Below are 22,555 nucleotides of genomic sequence, written 5' to 3'. Positions count from 1 at the left end.
TCTTTGAAAAAAATTCCCAAGTGTGAGCTGCTTGCAACCGCCATTGTTTGCTTCCTCAGCCATCTAGCTCCGCCTCACGTCTTCTACTGCCGCGTCAATGCTTCCAACCTCGGAGTCACCATCATCATCATCATCGATGATGATCATCGTCGTCATCAATGTGCTCTTTAGCGTTGGTCGATGCTTTTCGTCTTTGAAAAAAAATGCTCGAGCGTGAGCTGCTTGCAAACCGGTCGCCATGTTCTCTTCTCTTCCCTTCCCCAGCCATTGTCCCCTCTAGCTCCGCCTCACGTCTTCTACTGACGCCTACCCAATCTTGGCAAAAGAGAGTCATCGCTGCCCTCTAGGGGCCAAAAATAGTCATTAGGTTCACTAGACCTGCTTGAAACTTTCACCACAGCTGGGCAAGGCTTTACTCCACCCGTTTCAAAAAAAAAAAAATGGGTGGACGTCTTAACGTCTTTGGCGCTCCTCCGTAGGTTTTTGCAGAACGTCATTTAACGTCTTTGGCAGTAAAAGAGTTAAGAGGGTGCCAAAAGTTCTATAATATTCGGACTATTCTTAATGTAATTTACTCAAAAACAAATCATTTGCTCCCTGAAATGTTTATTTTGGTAGATGCCCAAAAGGCCTTTGACAGAGTGGAGTTTAATTATTTATTTGAAGTGTTGGGCAGATTTGGTATGGGAGAAAACTTATTATTATTATAATTATTATTATTATTATTATTATTATTATCTTGGGCTATAAAGGTAAATGTCTCCAGTACTGAATGTTATCCTATAAATCAATCGGCACTTCAATTAGTTCAGGCGGACATTCCTTTCAAGCTGTGTCCTTCAGGCTTCAAATATTTGGGAGTTAATATAACCACAACTATTGCGTCTCTCTTTTCTGCTATTTTCCCCCCTTGATGAATAACCTTAGATCTGACCTTCAGAGATGGGAAAACTTACCCCTGTCTCTGATTGGGAGGATTAATACGATTAAGATGAACATCTTGCCTAAATTCTTGTTTCTCTTTCACTGTCTACCATTTTTTTTGACAAACAAATTCTTTAAAACCTTAGATCAAACAATTTCAATTTTTTTATGGAAGGGTGAAGTACCCAGGATTTGTAAAACGGTGCTTGAGAGGTGTAAATTCAATGGAGGGCTACCGCTGCCAAACTTCTGCTCTTTTTCACATATTCACAAGATTTCATATTGGTACGCCTCAGCAGATTTGTTGTGGTGTAAATTTGAATCAAAATCTTGCACATCATCTTCTTTATCAGCTTTGGTCCCCTCCTCTATGCCAACTGACCCCTCTGGTTTTACACATAACCCAACAGTACGCTCTACTCTCAAAATGTTGTATCAATTTAGGAGACATTTTAAGTTTACTCTTCTGTCTGTCTTAGGTCCATTACTGATGAATCATTTATTTAAACCCTCGATGCTGGATATGGGCTTTTCAGTCTGGTGTGACAGGTCTCAAAACTTTCAATCATTTATTTAAAAATAATGTTTTTTACAGTTTTGCAGACCTCTCAACAGAGTTCGGTCTCCCTGTGTACCATCTTTTTCGATATTTTCAGGTCAGACATTGTGTCTCGTCTTTGTTCCCAAGTTTCCCTAACTTGCCAAAAATTCAGGTATGGGAAGAACTCTATCAATCAGACCCATTTCAAAAGTCAAAAATATCAAGGATATATAAAGAGCTGCTTGATTTAGGTAGCATCCCTGACGATCGGATCAGGGGGGCCTGGGAGGCCGAGCTTCGGCTGACCTTCGATAATGATTGGTGGAAGGCTGCTATTAATTCCTTTCACACGAGCTCAATTTGTGCACATCTGACTCTTGTACAATTTAAAGTGGTATTCAGAGTTCATTACTCCAAAGCTAAGCTGTCTACAATATACCCTAATGTGTCAGAGTGGTAATTCAACTAAATTCCAGAAGAAATAGAACCCCTTTTTGGCGCTTTTTAATTCCATCTGATACCTATTCATAGAATTGTCAAGCTTCCCCTTGACTTTTTCTTTCTCTCTTCTGCTTTTTCATATCTGTATTTTTTGTTTTTTTGTTTGTTTATGGTTTCATTTTAAGAAAAATGTATGAACATTTATGGTGGTAGAATGTATAGACATTTCAAGTTTGTCATGCTGTTCCAAAAATTTTGGACACGCTATTGAAGATGTTCTGTTGTGAAAAAAATCGTTTTTCTTTTTGCCTACATGCCAATAAAAATATTGAACAATAAAAACCTTACATATTAATTAATTCCGCTCTCTGACAAACTGATTTACGCTACAACAGTGAACAAGATAGGCCAAGAGTGAAACATGAAGCAAACCACAAAACATATCTGTTTTCAGCCAACGTCAAAATAAACCTTAGTTTATCATACACTGTAAAATGTGGAGCGCAATGCCTTGGAACACTTTTATTTATTTATTTAACTTGTTCCCGGTAGCGTGTCGCCTGTCGTGGCACAACGGATGACTTGATTCGTCTTGAAGAATATGTGTCGGCCATACATACTGCCGGCATAAACTATTGCGATCATCAACAACAAAACTTCGTCCTGAAATCACCTTCACGTTGCAGTGCTACCGGCTGCAACGAGAGCCATCGGATTACTTTTCAAAGCCGACGTTGAAGTTGGCTCCACGGTCTTGTTCCCGTCAACCTGATGACTACAAACTTTGATGCTGCCAGCCTGACAGTTGCCGTTCCAAGAGATCAGTTTAACATACTGGGCTTACTCAATTGTGCATTTGTAGTCGGTAAAATCACAACTGTGGTTATGTGTAACTTCGTCATACAGACCAAAAATTACTCACCTCAACTTAATTTATGAAGCACTTTAACTCAACTCAACTTTATTTATAACGCTCTTTAAAACAAACATTGATGTATACAAAGTGCTAAAAATAGAACAGAATGCCGTCATGCGGTAAAGATAAATAAAACAAGAACAACAAACCAGACATTGTAAGTAAGTATATATAAGTAAATACAATTTACATCAATACATCAATAAGTAGGTAAGTGTATAAATACATTAATTATTGTTTATACTGTTGTGAAAAAACTCGGTTTTCTTTTTGCCTACATGCCAATAAAAATATTGGACAGTAAAAACCTTACATATTAATTAATTCCGCTCTAGAACAAACTGATTTAGGCTGCAACAGTGAACAAGATAGGCCAAGAGTGAAACAAGACGCAAACCACAAAACATACCTGCGGGCAGACTCCCTCCACAGCATCAACAACAACAATGGCCCCATCACACAGCCGGACAGCAGTGGAAACCTCAGAAGAGAAGTCAACGTGCCCCGGAGAGTCAATCAAATTCAGTAAGAAATCGTTATCACCTGACGGGAAGAAAAAAGGTATCATATCATCAGTCAGTCAGTCATCAGCTAATGTTTTTTGTCAACAATAATAATGAAAAGACTTTGTTAACATCTAATTTTTCATGGCGGGCAAAACATGAGCCGAAATGACTAAATCAAGACGAGAAATGGGCGTTTTTGTTGACAAGGATAATAATGCTATTTGGTGTTCTGCTAAACATTAAAATGCACATTCACTACGCAGTTGAAAAAAAAAAAGGGGGCGTTGTTTAACTCTTTAACCACTAAAAACGTCAATTGACGTCAAGGACACGCCCACTGTATACCACCAATAACGTCAACTACGGGTTTTTTTTGTCATTGGGCAGAGCAACGTCTTATGCATACATATATACATATATATACACATATACACATACATATATATACATATACACATACATATACACATACATATATATATATATATATATACACATATATATACTGTATATATACACATATATATACTGTATATATACACATATATACACTGTATATATACACATATATACATAAACATATATAAACATATATATATATATATATATATATATACATAAACATATATATATATATATATATATATAAACATATATATATATATATATATATATATAAACATATATATATATATATATATATATATATATATATACATAAACATATATATATATATATATATATATAAACATATATATATATATATATATATATATATAAACATATATATATATATATATATATACATATATATACATATATATACATATATACATATATATACATATATATACATATATACATATATATATATATATATATATATATACACACACCCCCTGGTGATTTTGTGAGTTTGACCCTTTACAAAGAAAGGAACGGTCTATAATTTTCATGGTAGGTTCATCTTAACAGTGAGAGACAGAATATTAAAAAAAATCCCAGGAAATCACATTATATTAATTTTAAACATTTATTTGTCTTTTATTGAGGAAAATAAGTATTTCACCCCCTAGCAAAACATGACTCAGTACTTGGTGGAGAAACCCTTGTTGGCAAGCACAGCGGTCAGACGTTTCTTGTAGTTGGTCACCAAGTTTGCGCAGATCCCAGGAGGGATTGTGGCCCACTCCTCTTTGCAGATCCTCTCCAAATCCTGAAGATTTTGAGGCTGTTGCTTGGCAACTCGAAGCTTCAGCTCCCTCCACAAGTTCTCTATAGGATTAAGGTCTGGAGACTGACTAGGCCACTCCATAACCTTAATGTGCTTCTTCTTGAGCCACTCCTTTGTTGCCTTTGCTGTATGTTTTGGGTCATTGTCATGCTGAAACACCCATCCACGACCCATTTTCAATATCCTGGCTGAGGGAAGGAGGTTCTCACCCAAGATTTCCCGGTACATGGCCCCATTCATCCTCCCCTCGATCCGGTGAAGTCGTCCTGTACCCTTAGCAGAGAAACAGCCCCAAAACATAATGTTTCCACCACCATGCTTGACGGTGGGGATGGTGTTCTTGGGGTCAAAGTCAGCTTTTTTCGCCCTCCAAACACGGCGAGTCGAGTTGATGCCAAAGAGCTCGATTTTAGTCTCATCTGACCACAGCACTTTCTCCCAAGCCTCCTCTGAATCATCCAGGTGCTCATTGGCAAACTTCAGACGGGCCTGTACATGTGCCTTCTTGAGCAGGGGGACCTTGCGGGCACTACAGGATTTCAATCCATTACGGCGTAGTGTGTTACCAATGGTCATCTTGGTGACTGTCGTCCCAGCTGCCTTGATATCATCAACAAGCTCCTGCCGTGTAGTTCTGGGTTGTTTCCTCACCTTTCTCATGATCCGGTTCACTCCACGAGGTGAGATCTTGCGTGGAGCACCAGACCGAGGGAGATTGATGGTCAATTGGTGTGTCTTCCATTTTCTAACTATCGCACCAACAGTTGACTCCTTTTCACCCAGCTGCTTGCTAATGGTCTTGTAGCCCATTCCAGCCTTGTGCAGGTCTACAATCTTGTCCCTGACGTCCTTAGACAGCTCTTTGGTCTTGCCCATTGTGGAGAGGTTGGAATCTGATGCATTGATTGATTCTGTGAACAGGTGTGTTTTTATACAGGTAACGGGAACTTAATTAGGAATACCAATTAAGTAAGAGGACTAATGTGTGTGCCTCCTGGTCACATGACCGGTCTGTGGGAGCCAGAATTCTTGCTGGTTGGTAGGGGGTGAAATACTTATTTTCCTCAATAAAAGACAAATAAATGTTTAAAATTAATATAATGTGATTTCCTGGGATTTTTTTTTAATATTCTGTCTCTCACTGTTAAGATGAACCTACCATGAAAATTATAGACCGTTCCTTTCTTTGTAAAGGGTCAAACTCACAAAATCACCAGGGGGTGAAATACTTATTTTCCTCACTGTATATATATATATATATATATATATTAGGGGTGTAAATCTCTCCAATCAAGACGATTTGATACGCATCTCGATACATGCGGTGCGATTCGATACAAAGACGGTTCGATTGCAATTTGGTTTGGTTCAATTCAGTAGGATTACGATTTGATTCAGTTTGATTTGGTTTAACGATTATTGAATTACTTGTCAACTAGTCAACTGCCAAATTCATTTAATACATTGATTAAAATAATCTAAATCTCATAATTTGCACATTTGCAATATGCACATCAACATTTTTGCATATGTAATGCTCAGACAAGTTACAGACCAAAGTATCAGTCTTTTAAAATGCTATGTTAACATGCATCTGCCTAATAAAACACTTGTAAGTATTATTGGGCGAGTACCAGGTATCTGTGCCAATACCAGGCTTATTTGAAGGTTCTTTAATGTTTAGGCAATGTTGTTATTTGAACATTTATTTGAGTATGATTTTTATTCAATATATTTGAATGTAATCATCACACATAACACTTTTATTTTCCTATACAGTGTTAATGTTTGTTGCAGTGGCCTATAATAATAATAAATACTAGTTTATTTTAGGAATACATCCTCTATTTCATTTTTGAGAACACTCAGCTCCACTATGTTATTGTATTGATATGATACTGGTCCAAATGGTGGTACAGTGACATTTTTTTTTGTATGTGTGTCTGTATACAGGCAGTTACCGCTATATTTTCCTCATGCAATTTTATTATAATACATATAATAACAATAATGTTTTGTCATGATTACAGAATTACAACTGTAGTTGCAACTGTAATATTATTAATATCACAATTAATGCCAATTATGTTATGTAAAACAGTGCTCAGTTTATATGGTGAACTCTGTGTACTCGACGACACAAGAAAATAAAATGGGTTCACGACCACGTACCTGTTGATGTTCTACCTTCGTGCTCGTCATTCTTCCGCGATCTTGGCTGACTTACCGCTTGTGAAAGCGTCTGATTATCCTTCTTTTACACACTTAAGTAAAAACAAATTTTTGTGTATACCTCGTCGTGTCAAAGCCAGGGGACGCTGCCAAGCCATTAAGATCTGACAAGGGTTCGTGTCCTGAACGTCCTGTCATCTTTCGTTTCCCCCCGCAACTTTCGAGCAGACCAAGGCGGTAAAAAAAGTTTTTCTTCGTGACTCGTGGGCAATATACGTTTTGGAGCAGAAACAGACACAATATTCCCGTTTTCATTCATCCTCAGGTCGCGACAGAACGGCTTTGCTAATACTCACTAGCAGTAGCCCAGCAGATATAAGCAATGCGTCATTGGCTTGGAGCGATGTTGTGAATCAACTGTAACCAATCACGTGAGTCACTGGCCGCATTGAGGATTGTGGGATTACTGTATACAAATTGCATATGGCCATGTTTTTTTCCCACTCCTCGTCATTGGCGACAAGGCGAACGGAGAGCGTGCACCCTGTAAAATTGTACCAGCAACATAAAATCGATTTATAACGTTTTGACCAGGCCATCGGCCGGTTCGAGCAATTTTTTGACTGATTTATTATGACAAATTCAGACAGAAAGTCCCCAATAGTTTTGGTCAAACAACTTGTTTGGCATCTGTTTTCTAAAGGTTCTTGGACAGGATAACCATTCATCAGAATCAGACTCATACCATGGCATCACTGAATTAAAAAAGTTGGTCAACTGCATGAAATTGAATTGAAGGAAGGCGTACGAGTGTGCAGAGGAAAGCAAACTTGCTGTGGTCAACATGTGCAAGAATGCAAACATTTCTAATACTGTGTGTTCAATATTGGCAGGATATTTCAACATCTCAATGATGCCGAATGTATATCTTACCCTCTTGGTAATGAAGAGAGATGGCACTGGACTTCATGGTAATTCCTCTGATCTGTTCATCCTCTCTGCTATCCAGATACCTTAGCTGGAAGATTAGCACAAGTCAGACCAAGATGAGGAAACAGAAAGCAGATCAATTTAAGGTACACAGCAAAAATTGGAGTCTTAACATTTTGTTGTTAATTGTTTCAGTGTTGATTTCAACCCCCAAAGTCTATTTTTAACACGTTCTGATTTAAATGGAGTCAGTGTATGAGTTATTTGAAAGAGATTATTGATTTAGTGTTAAACCAATCATTGAGAGTTAAAGTAAGCTCTGCCCACTTAATTAGTACTGCTCTGCTGCAAAGACTTCTGGGAGTGCTAAGTGTTACTGTTAAATGTACATATTCTACCTGTTCTTTTTTATTTAAAAATGTTACACTCATGTTCTATAGTTAAACAATCAAAGATGTTTTAAGTTCATTGTTACATCAGAATTTTCGCGACTGAAAGTGGTAATGTTTCAGATGAGTTCCTGCCTCACAACAACAGTATCTGCAGTGTTAAATACTGTACAGCAGGCTTCCCTAATCCTGGTCCTCGACGGCCATAGTCTTGCAGGATTTAAATGTTTCTGTACTCCAACACATCTGATTCCTCATCAGCAAGCCCTGCAGAAGTCTGATACAGTTCCTGATCTTTAGAATAAGGTGCGTTGGAGGATGGAAACATCTAAATCCTGCAGCGCTCCAGTACTTGAGGACCAGGATTGGGGAAGCCTACTGTACAAATCTGACTCAAACAGAGTTAGATTTTCACTGCAGAAGACAAATAATCTACACAGCAGTGTGTACTGTAAAACTAACTCTTACTAGAGTTATTTGCGGCTCCAGTGTAGGGCTGGGCGATATATCTATATAAAAATTACATTGATATTTTTTAAATGGCATATGGAATTAGACCATTTTGATATACAGTAGTATACTGTTGTTCAAATTTGCGCTGTGATCCTTGCTCTACTGCGCGTCTGACAGCTCCTGTCTGTACTGCCCTGTGCGCCCCCGCCCCTTCTCTTTCGTGTGTGTGTGTAGTGGTCTAAGGGACACTTTGCACTTGTCAACAAATGGCTGCGCAAAAAGCGACGGAAGAATTGCTTTGTAAAAGAAAAAAAGAAGAAAAAGAAGCAGTGGCTCAGTAAATTCGAGATGAGCAACAAAATCACAATCTGTAGGGAGGAAGCGAGCAGGCCCAGCTAATGATAGTGAGCCGGCCCGACGAACGATGGCAAGGGAGTCAACGAGCAGCCCAACAACGAGGAGTTAGTGTTAGGATGAGTGGCTAGCTACCAGCTAGCAAGAACTCACACTCAAATTATACGACAAATTCTAGCAAGGGGCAAAACGTGGAAGCACTACAAATTATTTTCACCGTCTAAAACAGTACCACAAACTTTGGTATGAAGTGTGTGAAGCTTCGTGCTGCAGGAGCCCCAGTCGTAAATTGTCCACGAGTTAGGGTTTGTCATATTTTCTTCTTTTGTAATGATCCTTATTTGCATCAGTGAATTTGTCAGAAAGGGGAACAAATTCTGTAATTCTTTATCACATGTCAACTCTTTGGCTGGGAAGGTGCCAAAGCTGGTGTGTGAGGCTGAGAAGTTCCAACTAGACGGAGTCGGACTCGCCTTCAAACACCGCTTGGTACCAGTCCTCTCGAGAAGCATCGACTCTCTTCCACTCTGGAGTTGGCCACGGTGAGAGGCGCACAGCAGGTGTGGGCGTACTTATTACCCCCCAGCTTGGCACCTGTATGTTGGGTTCACCCTGGTAGACCAGAGGGTAGCCTCCTTCCACCTTCAGGTGTGTGTGTGGGGGGGGGGGGGGGCGGGGGGGGACTGACTTGTTTGTGCCTATGCACCAAACAGCAGCTCAGAGTACCCACCCTCTTTGTCCTAGGAGGGTGTGCTGAAGAGTGCTGCCCCTGGGGACTCCATCGATTTGCTGGGAGACTTCAACACTCACAAGGGCAATGACAGTGAGACTTGGGAGGAACGGCTGGTTGGTTCTGGGGGGTGTGCGGGGAGGAATTGTTAAAGCCCCCCCATCACCCACCCATCCCTTTACGGAAACAAAATGGTGCCATTTTGCACTTCATATCGTGCATTGAGTAAAAATGTTGTTGTAACATTACTCAGTGACTCCATATTTTATGCACCTATTATATATTAAAATAATAATGCAAATAAAACAAGGCTGTCATATCAGATTATAAGCGAAAAAAACTGGATCAAGACGGCTCGGATGTGAATATACAATCCCAAAGCAGAAACTGCGAGCATAAAGTGCACAAAGAGCTTTGCGGTGGTTAAAGAGAAAATATTATAGGGATAATTCTGGCCGAAATTAATGCTTACCTTACCGAGAAGAAAGCAAAACAATGAAAAACGTGGCTGGCTGCACGGAATGTTATTCAGAACAGGGAGAGACTGATGCTTTACAGAGAATACTAGAGAGAGCAACAGTGATGCCTAGTGACTGGTATTATTTGCAGAGACTGCACAGTCAATGTGGAATTATCTCGCGGCTTCTCTATTCCCTTATACAAGCGCGTAACTGATATCTTGCAGTTTAAATTGTGCCTCGTAAATATGTCTGATGCCATTTTCCGGAGTTTCTTAGCCAAACCGATGTTGTTTTGCACAACGCAAAGACCGGCAGTATTTTGTTATCCGTTCCTGCTCGGTCTCGGCCGGTGTTCGAGACGTGTCGCGAATAGCGCCCGGCGGCTGCACATCGCCAAAAAGGTGAGGTCACACTGCAATTTGGTGATTTATTTTCTCTTTTTATTCACTTTCTCGTTCCATCTCCACATTCGAGTACATACAGCTGCAACTCTCTTCTGCCTTCTCCCCTCCGTCCGCTGCTGTACCTCAAATAAGCCAGCAGCCAGCTAACAACAAGCGTGAACCAGTCCACCAATCAGAAACGCACGTTGGCACAGCAAAACTTGCCCCGTGGGTTGTCTTGAAGGAAAACGTCTCCGGAATTCGGTGCACACATTAGACAATTTTAAGACGTGTGCTGTATAGTCTTGAAAACACAGTAATTTTTCTAGAAAACTTCTTGGGTGGCAGCGAGTTTACCTGGGCGTCCCGCCCAAGTATTAACATGGTGTGGGAATTGCTTGTGAGGGTCTGCTGGGAACGTCCGGCAGAATCCACTGTCAGAAAGAGTTTCAACAACTATCTCCGGCGGAACTTCTCCCTTGTCCCGGGGGAGGCGGGGGACATTAAGTCAGAGTGGACCATGTTCCGCGCCTACATTGTTGAGGCAGCATATAGGAGCTGTGGCCATAAGGTCATTGGTGCCTATGATAGCCAGTCAATGTTGAGCTAATTAAGTGTTGCCTCGGTAAAGCTTGATTTGACGCGCTAGGCGGCTAATGTTTACCTTTTGCTTCGCCGTGTCATCAAAGAGCCCAAAGACCGCTTAAAATACAACTTTCTACTTTATTACGCAGTGAAACTTCTTGACATCAAAAAGAAAAGGGTACAAAATCCATAAAACACGGGCGCAAGGGTACGGTACACAAGAATTCCGCCAAAGCGGTTAAAAACCTGTATGCCTTTCTGGGCCAACACCTGTCAGCTTCCTGTTTCCTCCTGCAAATATAGTTTTGGTGACAGCACCTCTTAGCGGACAATATGGGTAACACAATCAAGCAATCACATCAACTCATTGACATATTTGGCTCCTATAGTGCCTGTTGTGGTGTCCATCCTCGAACTCGCTGGTGTACACCAGCAGTAAGGGATGCCGTCAAGCTGAAGGAGGAGTCTTATCGGGCCTTTTTGGCCTGTGAGACTCCGATGGCAGCTGACAGGCACAGGCTGGCCAAGCAGAATGCAGCTTCGGCGGTCGCTGAGGCAAAAACTGGCATAGGAGGAGGTCGGTAAGGCCAAGGAAAACGACTGCCCGTCAGCTTCGGGGAAATTCTGGTTCACCATACGACGTCTCAGGAAGGAAGCAGTCCACCATTAACACTGTGTATAGTGGAGATGGTGGAAAAGTTTGCTCCACATAGCTGGTATTAAGTCCAATTCGTTTCCAGTGAGGGTTGCACTCCGCCAAGGTTGCCCTTTGTCACAGATTCTGTTCATAATTTTTATGGACAGAATTTCTAGGCATAGCCGAGGTGTTGAGTGGGCCTGGTTTGGTGGCCTCAACATTGCATATCTGCTTTTTGCGGATGATGTGGTGGTGTTGGCTTCTTCAAGCCGTGATCTCCAACTATCACTGGAGCGATTTGTAGCCGTGTGTGAAGCGGTTGGGATGAAAATCAGCACCTCTAAATCTGAGACCATGGTCCTTAGTCGTAAAATGGTGGAGTGCCCTCTCCAGGTCGAGGAGGAGAACCTGTCCCACAGAGACGAGTTCAAGTATCTTGGGGTCTTTATCACGAGTGAGGGCAGGTTGGAGTGGGAGATCGTCAGGCGGGTTGGTGTAGCGTCTGTATCGGTCTGTTGTGGTGAAGGAGTCGAAAGGCGAAGCTCTCGATTTACCGGTCGGTCTACGTTCCTACCCTCACCCATGGTCAAGAGCTGTGGGTCATGACCGTAAGAACAAGATCCCAAATACAAGCGGCCAAAATTAGTTTTCTCCGCAGGGTGTTTGGGCTCTTCTGTCCATAAAGATTATATACAGAATCAGTGACAAAGGGAAACCTTGACGGAGTCCAACCCTCACTGGGAACAAATCTAACATACTGCCGGCAATGCGGACCAAGCTCTGGCACTGGGCATAAAAGGGACTGAAGAGTTCGTATTAGGGGGTTCGGTACCCCGTATTCCCGAAGCCCCCCACAAAGTTACTCAAGATTAAGTTACTTTCAAGTTATTTTTTTAAATTCATGGATAAATTAATTTAATTATTACCACCACCTTGCTGTGGTGGAGGGGTAGCTATGTTGTCTGGGGCTAGATGCCCCTGGCATGGTCACCCATGGCAAACAGGTCCTCGGTGAGGGGCCAGACAAAGCACAGCTCACAGACCCCTTATGACGGGTAAAATGATTGGACCTCAATTACCCTCTCCCAGGAGGCAGGGCGCGAGAGACCCCCCTCTCGAGCCAGGCCTGCGCACATGGGGCCCAGCCGGCACAGCTCAAAAATGCAATGCGTGTCCCCCTTCCCAGGGGCTCACCAACTGTGGGAGGGGCCAAACTGGTCGGGTGCATAGAGAGCTGGTCGGCGGCCTGGGGTGGGTGACCAGCGTGTCACGTCCCAGTATGCTTCAAGGCTTCAACCATTATACCTGTTTCCAAGAAGGCCAAGGTCGCAAGCCTTAATGACTACAGACATGTCACCTTGACCTCTGTAATCATGAAGGTTCTGGAGCGCCTTGTCCTGGCCCACCTGAAATTCCTCACAGATCTTGTACTGGATCTGCTGCATTTTGCCTACAAGGCCAATAGATCCACGGAGGACGTTGTGAACATGGCGCTGCAATATACGTTGGAACATATGGAACTATGTTGGGATTTTGTTTGTTGATTACAGTAGTGTCTTCAACACTATCCTCCCACCCATTCTGGAGCACCAGCTGTCCCTGTTGCAGGTGCCGGAGTCCACCTGTAGGTGGATTACAGGCTTCCTGTCCAATAGAACTCAGTATGTTAAGATGGGGAAGACCATTTCCGGCTCCAGATCTGGCTCCCCGCAGGGCTGTGTCCAGTCACCGCTACTCTTCTCGCTGTATACCAACATCTGTGTTTCTCTCCATCCATCGGTCAAACTGCTTGAGTTTGACACAACCCTGGTGGGCCTCATCTCCAGAGAGGACGAGACGGCCTACAGGAGGGAGATCAAGCGGCTGCGGAGCTGGTTCAGCTACAACAACCTGGAGCTCAATGCACTTAATACCGAGGAGATGTTGGTGGACTTCCGGAGGAATGCAGCCTCTTTTCCTCCCATCATGCTGGGGGGCATCCAGGTATCCCGTGTGGAGTCATGTCGCTTTCTGGCCACAATCATCTCTGGGACTTAAAGTGGGAGCACAACACCACAGCCCTCCTGAAAAAGGCTCAGCAGAGGCTGTATTTTCTGTGTATTCTACTTGGTCTAATATTGAGCCATATTAAAAAGACTTGTTATTCCCTCAGGAGGCAGTTCCGACATGAAAGCGAGTGGCCTCATACTTCCTACTTCCTTTCCTCTGTGACCGGGCAGGGGTCACATGACTACAGGGAATGCACAAAAAGTGTTTCCATTACACTTTTGCGAAATACTTCGATTCCGACACGTCTCAAAAACAACCTCATGAGAGCGTAAAAACGTTTTTGCGATATTTGAGAATTTTTCAAAAATTGTGTCTTTCCATTACCAGCTTGCTTTTGCGCAACTTGCCTTTTGTGCAAAACTGAGGGGAATGGAAACGCACCTTGTGAGACTGCAGTTAGAAGGGGGAAAAAAACACCAAGAGGAAGGCTAAAGAAGAGATGGAAAGATAATGTACATCAGGATCTGCTCCATTTAAAAGTGAAGGAAGAGGATGCACAAAAAATAAGTTTTTGGAAATTAATCAACACTATTGTTTATTGTGTTTTCATGAAGGGCTACAGTAATAGGAATATTTACATTTCTTTAACACTTTGACCGCCAAAAACATTTAATAACGTTTAGTAAAATCCAAATGAGTGCCGCCAAAAACGTTAAAAGACGTTAACTATGTTTTTTAATGGAAACGGGTGGAGGAAAGCCTTGGCCAGCTGTGCTCAAAGTATCAAGCAGATCGAGTTAGTATAATGACTATTTATGGGCACTAGATGGCAGGGATGACTCTCTTTGGACAAGATCGGGTAGGAGTCAGTAGTAGAAGACGTGAGGTGGAGCTAGAGTGTTGACGGGAGAATGGCTGAGGAAGCGAAAATGGCGACCGGTTGCAACCAGCTCACCTTTGAGCATTTTTTTCAAAGACGAAAAGCATCGACCAGTGCTAAAGAGCACATTGATGATGATGATGGTGACTCCGAGGTTGACGCCGAAGTTGAAGCGTTGACGTAGCGGCTTAGACCACGTCGTAAAGCCTCACCGGCTAGCGATGCTAATGCCGGAAAACGTGGTGCACAGGCGGACGTTCAATCGAACGATGAAGAGTACCCTGAGTCCAATGCATATTCATCGGAGGAGTGGGTACAGTTTGATCAAGAAGACACTGGTTCTGGACTACAATGCCAACGTGAATGGAGTGGATAAGATGGATCAGAACATCTCTTACCACCAATTCATGCGCAAAACATTGAAATGGCACAAAAAATGTGTTGTCTATCTATTTCAAATATGCATGTTCAATGCATATATCCTGCACAAAACAAAAAATCCTGGGAAGTGCCAACACTTTTTGGAGTTTATCCGGCTAGGTGGTGAGGGGTGGCTGTTACCACAAGACGAGGAGGAGGAGGAAGTTGTTGCAGGTTCAGGAACTGAAGGGCATGGGGAAGCCAGACGTAACACCAGGTCACCGTATCATGATCCTGAGAGTAGACTTGATGGCAACATGGCCAAACACACACTGCAGTACATACCTGCTACTCCCTGGAAAAAAAGGCCGTCAAGAAAGTGTAGGGTCTGCATGCGAAGGGGCAATCGCAGTGAAACTAATCTGTGGTGCAAATTCTGCTGCGTCCCCTTGCACGCAGGGGAGTGTTACACAATATACCACACAAAAAGAAAAATTATGTAGTTGAAACATCCACACAATTGTAAATAGTAACACATAAACACACACCACACATGCACAGTTGCACACATTTGTAAATAGTTTGCCATATTGTTTTGTCATATTGTTACACTGTTGAATGTAAATAAACTTATTTTGCTATCAAAAAACACTTTTCATTGTTGGTGGTAGTGTTTTATAGAAGTAAAGCACTGTTTAGGTGTTTGTGGCATCATTCATTGGAAAAAAAAAGTGTCAAATTCACTAGAGTGCATAAAATAATATTGTTTCACAAAAAGCTTGATTTCTATGTATTTTGGTCAAAAACAGAGCATTTGGGTGAAACTAACCTTTTTTCTATTGTTGATTACTGAAAAAGTGAATGAGGTAGAAACAACCTTTTTCTTTCTAATGAAAGATGAGAGTCCAATTTTTATAGTCCAAACACAATTTTTTCTGTGGACCTTGAAAGATCAGTCAAAATGCTCTAAATCAGCTGGCACCCACATGTTCTCTTTTCTGAAAATGGTTGGCAGTCAAAGAGTTAAGGACTGAACTCTAAAGATTTTTACTATTTTAAGTTAAACATTGGCACATACATTTTTTGTTAACAAAGGATTGGGATATTTTATATCTTATGCTGGACGTATGCAAACAAAAACTTACCTTCCCTGCCTGGCGACTTGATATGATACCATTGCTTGCAACTAAGCAATCCGCAAGAGTAGTTTTACCTAAACAAACAAATATATATAATGCATTTAAACATTTTAGTAAGACAATAATCTTAAAGCTGCTTTACAATAGCCTTTTTATTTTACCATTTATGACTTAAATGTCTTCTAATAAGTAGATTAACACTTTAGCTGTTCACATTGGGTACTCGTACAAGCATGTACATGAGCCAAAACCAAACAGAGGAATGTTGAAATCTTCTCAAAGAACACCTTGCCAGTTGTGTCCTTTTAACGACAGTAAGCCAAGCAGTTCCTCCCGGAAGCATAGTATCAGTTCTGTCTGTGGGCTCATGTATTACTATATCAACAGCAATTCACTTGCAAATACGTTTGTCGGTAGAATTTCAACCCTACGAATGTTTGAGCGTTAAATTTTCATTGTCAATTTTACATTTAGAAGTTGGAAGGGACATGTTTTTTTCCCCCAGTTATCTCGGCGCTACTCCGTTAGCACCGCTAGCCACGCTTCAAAACAACGCTCTGCAATGTGGGTAAACTGTTGCTAGGCTACGAGGTGTGTTGCATTCATGGTGTGAAACACTGTAGGAATTTCTGATAACTTGCGAATGGAGATGCCCTCTGCATCTTTTGAATGCAATTCAATTCAAGTGAGCTGGACCAGAGACTAGGCCACTCAGGGGTTGGTTCAAGGCCACATGTGGCTCACGGGCCGCTAATCAAATAGCCCTGAACTAAGGTGTTAATCTGCTGATAAGCGAAGTGTGCATTACGTTTGTGCATGCGTGAAAATCAAGTTTTAAAAAAAGATTGGCGATCCGTCATTTGAATGGTGGACAGTGCTAAGATAAGATAAGATCAGATAAGATAAGATCCACTGATTGTCACACCCAAAATTTGGCGAAATTTGTTCTCCGCATTTGACCCATCTCCTGAGGGAGCGGTGAGCAGCAGCAGCGCCGCACTCGGGAATCATGTGGTGATCTAACCTCCCAATTCCAACCCTTAATGCTGAGTGTCAAGCAGAGTGGCAATCGGTCCCATTTTCATAGTCTTTGGTATGACCCGGCCGGGAATTGAACCCACGACCTCCCAGTCTCAGGGCGGACACTCTACCACTCGGCCACTGAAAGTGTTTGCGTGTTTGTTTAAACGGCTAGAAGCCTTAAGTGACAAAACGACATGTTCTCTTTGTGCCATTTTTAACTGTCCTAATGGAATTTATAGGCAAAAAAAAACATTGCAAAGTGCCAAGAACGGAAGTGTATCCTGGTAAACCTCCATTCATTCTTCCGATTTTCCAGACAGAAAAGAAAGATTTAGTGCTGTCACTAACTTTTTTTTTTTTTTTTTTTTTTTTTAAATCGAGTCGCCTATTGATTATTCCATCGATTAATCGACTAATCGCGCCAAATAAATTCATTAGAACACTTTTATTTATTACGCGATTTTGACGCGGATTGTATTGTTACAAGCATAAGACATGTAGCGATGCTAATTTTCTCCCTTTTCAGTCTAAAGAGAACACAAACAAACCCTAAGAAGCATCTTAGTTAGTAGTGATGAATGCCGGTTGGAGTCCGTCAGCAATAAGTGTCCGTGCGGAAACACAAAATATTGGTTCCGGGCCTCCGGCAACTTCCAGACCCCGCAATCATTTTTTTTTAAATGATTAAAATAGCTTTGACGCATGCATTTCTGCGTCAACCAATTTTCGTGGTCAACCCAACCGACTTGGTCGACTTTTTTTCCCAGCCCTAGAAAAATCCGAACGGATGTAAAATACGCTAAAACTGTCAATTTCTTTAACACATTTATTTTGTAAATATCCTGAAACCGAGGGAACAGACTGAAGCATCATGAAGCTTGCTAGTGGACGTGTAGCAGAACTAACGCGGTACTAACGGAGTGTCAGAACATACGATCAACCTGACAATAATAGTTTTCCAGTCACTGTAACGTTTTAAATAGAGAACGTTTCCACATTGATTGTATTGGCTTTATATATTATTGCGGCATGTCACAATAGCCGGGTTTACATGGAGACTTTTTAGTCATTCCGATTGAAATCATTTTGAATGAAGATCTCTGGTCACCTGTTTACATGTGACGTGATCCATTCCGATCTGCCGTTTATATGCTCCCCCGTTTAGTCGGATCAGCCCCGCGGCAGCCGCGGGATGCACAGACATCGATCACGTGATTTATCAAGATTAAGAGTTTATTCGTCATTTAGCACAGTAGTTGTGATAGTGTTAACACTTTTATTGAAGCAACATCTTGATAAAAACAAGTTTCAAGTACTTAAAAACAAGTTATCCCCTCGCAGACAAGCTCTGGGGAGACGCCGCCATTTTAGTGGGTGGAAACGATGACATCATGACACATTTACATCAAGACAGAGCATGCGCATGGCGGACACAGCGTCACCATTCCGAATGAAGTGTATGCATGACGCTCGTTTGGATTGACGAAACGAATATACCACCCCTGTGATTCCGAATGAAATTCCATTCGGATTCAACTTATTCATTCCGATTGTCACGTTTATATGGAGCATTTTCATTCCGTTTGGCCGTTCGGATTCATTCTAATCGGAATACATGGCTGCGTGTAAACCAGGCTATTGGCAAATGATTCACTAAGTCTCTTTCCGCTCCTAATGTACACTTTTCTTCGAGCATATGCTGCAGAAGCTAACACCAGGCTGAGTCAATTTGTGGCACCAATGGGAAAAAGAGGCTTTCCATCGCCCCCTTTTGACATTGAGCCATGCCCAGCGCCATTTGTTTCTTCCACACTGTTTTTGCAGTAAAGATATGTTCTCACAGTGTCGAATGATTTTCCCTTCCATCTTTGAAGATGTGCACGTTGAGTATCTAGATTTGTCATTGCGCTGTTTCAAAACAATACCTGACCTATTCTGCCTCTGATTGGCTAATGGCTTTTGATTTGACTTATAATATTGGTGAAATTACTGTTATTCTTTTGGTGGATTAAATCTTTTGATTTGCAATGGCGTGGACACGTTTAACCCCTGGGCGTTACTATAGTTTGATTAAATTCTTGTAATTTTTGCCAAAATCTGGCATTTCCTTTGAAGTGTGTGAATATTTTTTTCACTTTCAACCACTCAAAATGTTCAGTGGCATATATAGTTTTTATTTTATTTAAATTTTTTAATGCCCCCTATGGACAATAATAGCAGTATTATGCTAATAGCAAGACTAACTATGCTGTATATATATATAAAATAAAAGACTAATTTGAATAATTCATATGACATAGTTAGAGGCTCAAACAAGGTCATAAGTCATAACAATAGAATTTTTTTATGCATGCCCAGTTTTTACACAATGTCATTTTTCAAAATTCTTGTAATTTTGCCAAAATCCGGCATTTCCTTTGAAGTGAGATAACTTAGTCATTTATGAATATTTTTTTCACTTTCAACCACTCAAAATGTTCAGTGGCATCAGACCTATCTACACATATATAGTTTTTTTATTTATTTTTTTAATGCCCCCTATGGACAACAATAACAGTATTATGCTAATAGCAAGACTAACTATGGTGTATATATATATATATATATATATATATATATATATAAAATAAAAGAATAATTTATATATTTCATATGACATAGTTAGAGGCTCAAACAAGTCAGTAAGTCATAACAATAGAATTTTTTTATGCATGCATTTTGTATTCATTTATTAGCCTTTGGCACCACCTAGTGGATTTTTGTGTTAACACTAAACACAAATTCCTCTATTTTCAAGTTTATGACTCATCAAAGAAGCGATTGCATCGGTAATCACGGAAAATGCATTATAACACATCAGGTATACAGCATATCAAAAACTGTGATTTATAATGGGAGTCAATGAGCCAAAATCGGGCATTATTACAACAACTTCGTGTGAATCTCTCCCTCCTGTTTGGTAATAATTATAAATTACCGCATGGCGCCAATTTGAACTTCTACATTTTTAAACAATCCTGGTAAAATGTCAGGTCCCTAGTGAATTTTTTTCAAATGCTTTTTCTTTGATGAAAAACAGAAAAAAGCCAGAAAATGGACAAATAACGCTCAGGGGTTAAGCAAGACACACATATAGGGCTGGTCTTGTCCAAAAATGTCTTACGCCAGAAATTGAGCGCCATGCCAGAGTAATCTAAACCCTGATTTGGGGAAAAACTTAACCTTATTGACAATGCCGAGATGATGTCACAAGTTAAAATGGCGGTCCATTCAGTTAACAAAATCTCTCTGCTCATTGAATAGCATTGGACTTTGGATTGTTGTAATTTGAGGGTTATTCTGATGTTAAAATGTGATGAGATGTTGTTTGACTACTATAACAATATGTGTGGTTTGTATGATAGTCACTGGCAAATGCAATACAATCCGCCGATTATTTTCACCATATCGACAATTTCAAACATCCGGGCATATTTCTGCTATTTCCACAATGCAAAGGTTCATTTCCACGGCAGATTGTATTGCTTTTGCCTGTGACTAGCATACAAACCAAGCATGTTTTTAAAATAGTCAAACAACATTTTATCACATTTTAAAATCAAAATAATCCTCACAAATCAAATTACAATGATCCAAAGTATAATGCTTTTCAATGAGCGAAGAACATCGCCTCACAGAGGAAAAACGCTACGAGAAAATAAGAAATTGGATTTATCTCACTCAGCCCTCAAAGTATTTGAGGTAAATGTAAATATAAGACATATGTTCACGTGACGCAATATGATTTGGAATGACTGTGTTAACCAGAACAGCAAACAATTTATCCGAATTAGCCATCTTCTTTACAGTTGCCTCAAATGTTTTGAGGGTGGAACTAGGACACTCCTTGTGGGATAAATCTGACTTCAAACACAGCATAAGACCGCCATTTTGACTTGTGACATTATTTCGTAATTGTCAATAAATGAAGCATTTGCATTGCGTTTGTCTCCCCAATCCTATAGAAACATATATTGGGAAAGTCTGTTTGACACATAGAATTATGTAAACATTTTCATCTCATTCATGCTGATGTCAATGTTTGTGTAACACTTAAGTGATTGTGTAACACTTAAGTGATTTTTTCATTAATAAATACATAATTTAACCAGTAACTGCCTCTGCAAAGTTTAATTTGGAAATTCATGTTTGTGGATTTTTTTTTAATCATGTCCTTGATATTTAATAAGAATTTATGGTCCATAATTAATCAATATCAGATTGAACTGAAGTGAATCGAATCTGGAAAAATCGAAATTGAATCGAACTGTACTCTTGTGAATCGAAATCTAATCAATTTGAATCAATACCCAGCCCAAAAAAAAAAAAATAGGAATATTATTTTAAAGAGTCTCTTTGTTCAGTCCTCCTGTGATTTATTTTTGGAACTCTTTTGTAAATGATATTGACTGGAAAAAAAAGTATAGACAATGCCGAACAAATTGTTTGTAAAAAATAAGGTAAAAGAAGTCTCATATAAAATTATTCACAAATGTGACAAAATTCAAAAGGGATATTGATGTGAACTGTTCTTCCTGTGGAAGTCATCCTGAGAACGTCCAGCACCTATTTTGGATATGCTTCAATTCTACAAATTTTAGAAAGCACTTCCGTGGATTTATTACTTCACAACTACTCAGTGACTTTGTCTTAAAATGGGAGAATGTTTTGATTTTGTTATTATAGAAAGCAAACAAAAGATGTATTTTTTATTATGAACTTGTTAATTTTTGCTAAATTCTATCTCCACAAATGCAAATATAGCAACCAGAACTTTAAACACTTTTATAATGATAATATATCTTATATAAAATTGATGAATAGCTTATTGAACAAAAAAGCCTTAAAAAAACGATCAGTATTTGTTCTACTTTTTGAATGATTGTGACCAATGTATATACACCCCCTGCCATGTGTGTGTGTGTTCAATGTTGTATACAAGGTTCTTTGTGTACTTGTACTTATGAATATGGTTGATAAAAATATAAAAAAATAAACATTTGAATTGCGTTGCATTGGGGAAGTATCAGAAATGCCCAGATGTTCAGAATTGTCAATACTCACTCAGTTTGTACATAAGCCAGTATAAATTCTACTGTCATGTTCTTAAGTAAAATACGAGGAAAGACGAAGTCCTAAACTCACCGTGGTCAACATGTGCCAAGATACAGAGGTTTCTAATATTGGCCGGATTTTTCTGTAGTTTAATGATCCTATCCAGACTGGTATGCCACATTGCGAACCCTGAAATACAACAGATGCACATACAATATTAGACTGACGATGATACAATCACAATGCGTCATAGCGTCAGACCTGGCAACGCAATTGAGTTATTTGGGTGGCTGAAAATATAATTGTTTTCTCAGCAGTACAGTGTAATGTAAATACAAAACAAACCTGAGATATTACTGTAAACAGCAGGCGTTGGAAAATATATCAGACAGTCACAAACCCGAATTACGACA

General features: G+C 40.3%; 1 protein-coding gene across 4 annotated transcripts in view; it reads right to left on the bottom strand.

The window, feature by feature from the left end:
• efl1 (elongation factor like GTPase 1) overlaps nucleotides 1–22,555 on the bottom strand; it is a 146,044-nt gene that overhangs the window by 122,048 nt on the left and 1,441 nt on the right. Inside the window, exons 1-5 of one of the 4 annotated variants that reach the window (XM_077562812.1) lie at nucleotides 22,488–22,555; nucleotides 22,233–22,331; nucleotides 16,032–16,099; nucleotides 7,669–7,753; nucleotides 3,232–3,365 (exon numbers count right to left, since the gene is read on the bottom strand). The exon at nucleotides 22,488–22,555 is cut by the window's right edge and continues 126 nt beyond it. In XM_077562812.1, coding sequence (XP_077418938.1) covers nucleotides 3,232–3,365; nucleotides 7,669–7,753; nucleotides 16,032–16,099; nucleotides 22,233–22,323 — 378 coding nt within the window. In that variant the 5' untranslated portion in view covers nucleotides 22,324–22,331; nucleotides 22,488–22,555. The remainder of the gene's footprint in view (nucleotides 1–3,231; nucleotides 3,366–7,668; nucleotides 7,754–16,031; nucleotides 16,100–22,232; nucleotides 22,332–22,487) is intronic. The other 3 variants (XM_077562808.1, XM_077562811.1, XM_077562810.1) reach the window with 3 other exon arrangements.

This window comes from Vanacampus margaritifer, chromosome 4 (assembly GCF_051991255.1).
Source record: "Vanacampus margaritifer isolate UIUO_Vmar chromosome 4, RoL_Vmar_1.0, whole genome shotgun sequence".
NCBI lineage: Eukaryota > Metazoa > Chordata > Actinopteri > Syngnathiformes > Syngnathidae > Vanacampus > Vanacampus margaritifer.
Note: the sequence above shows the minus strand (reverse complement) of the source record. Positions and strands in the feature narration are given on the sequence as shown.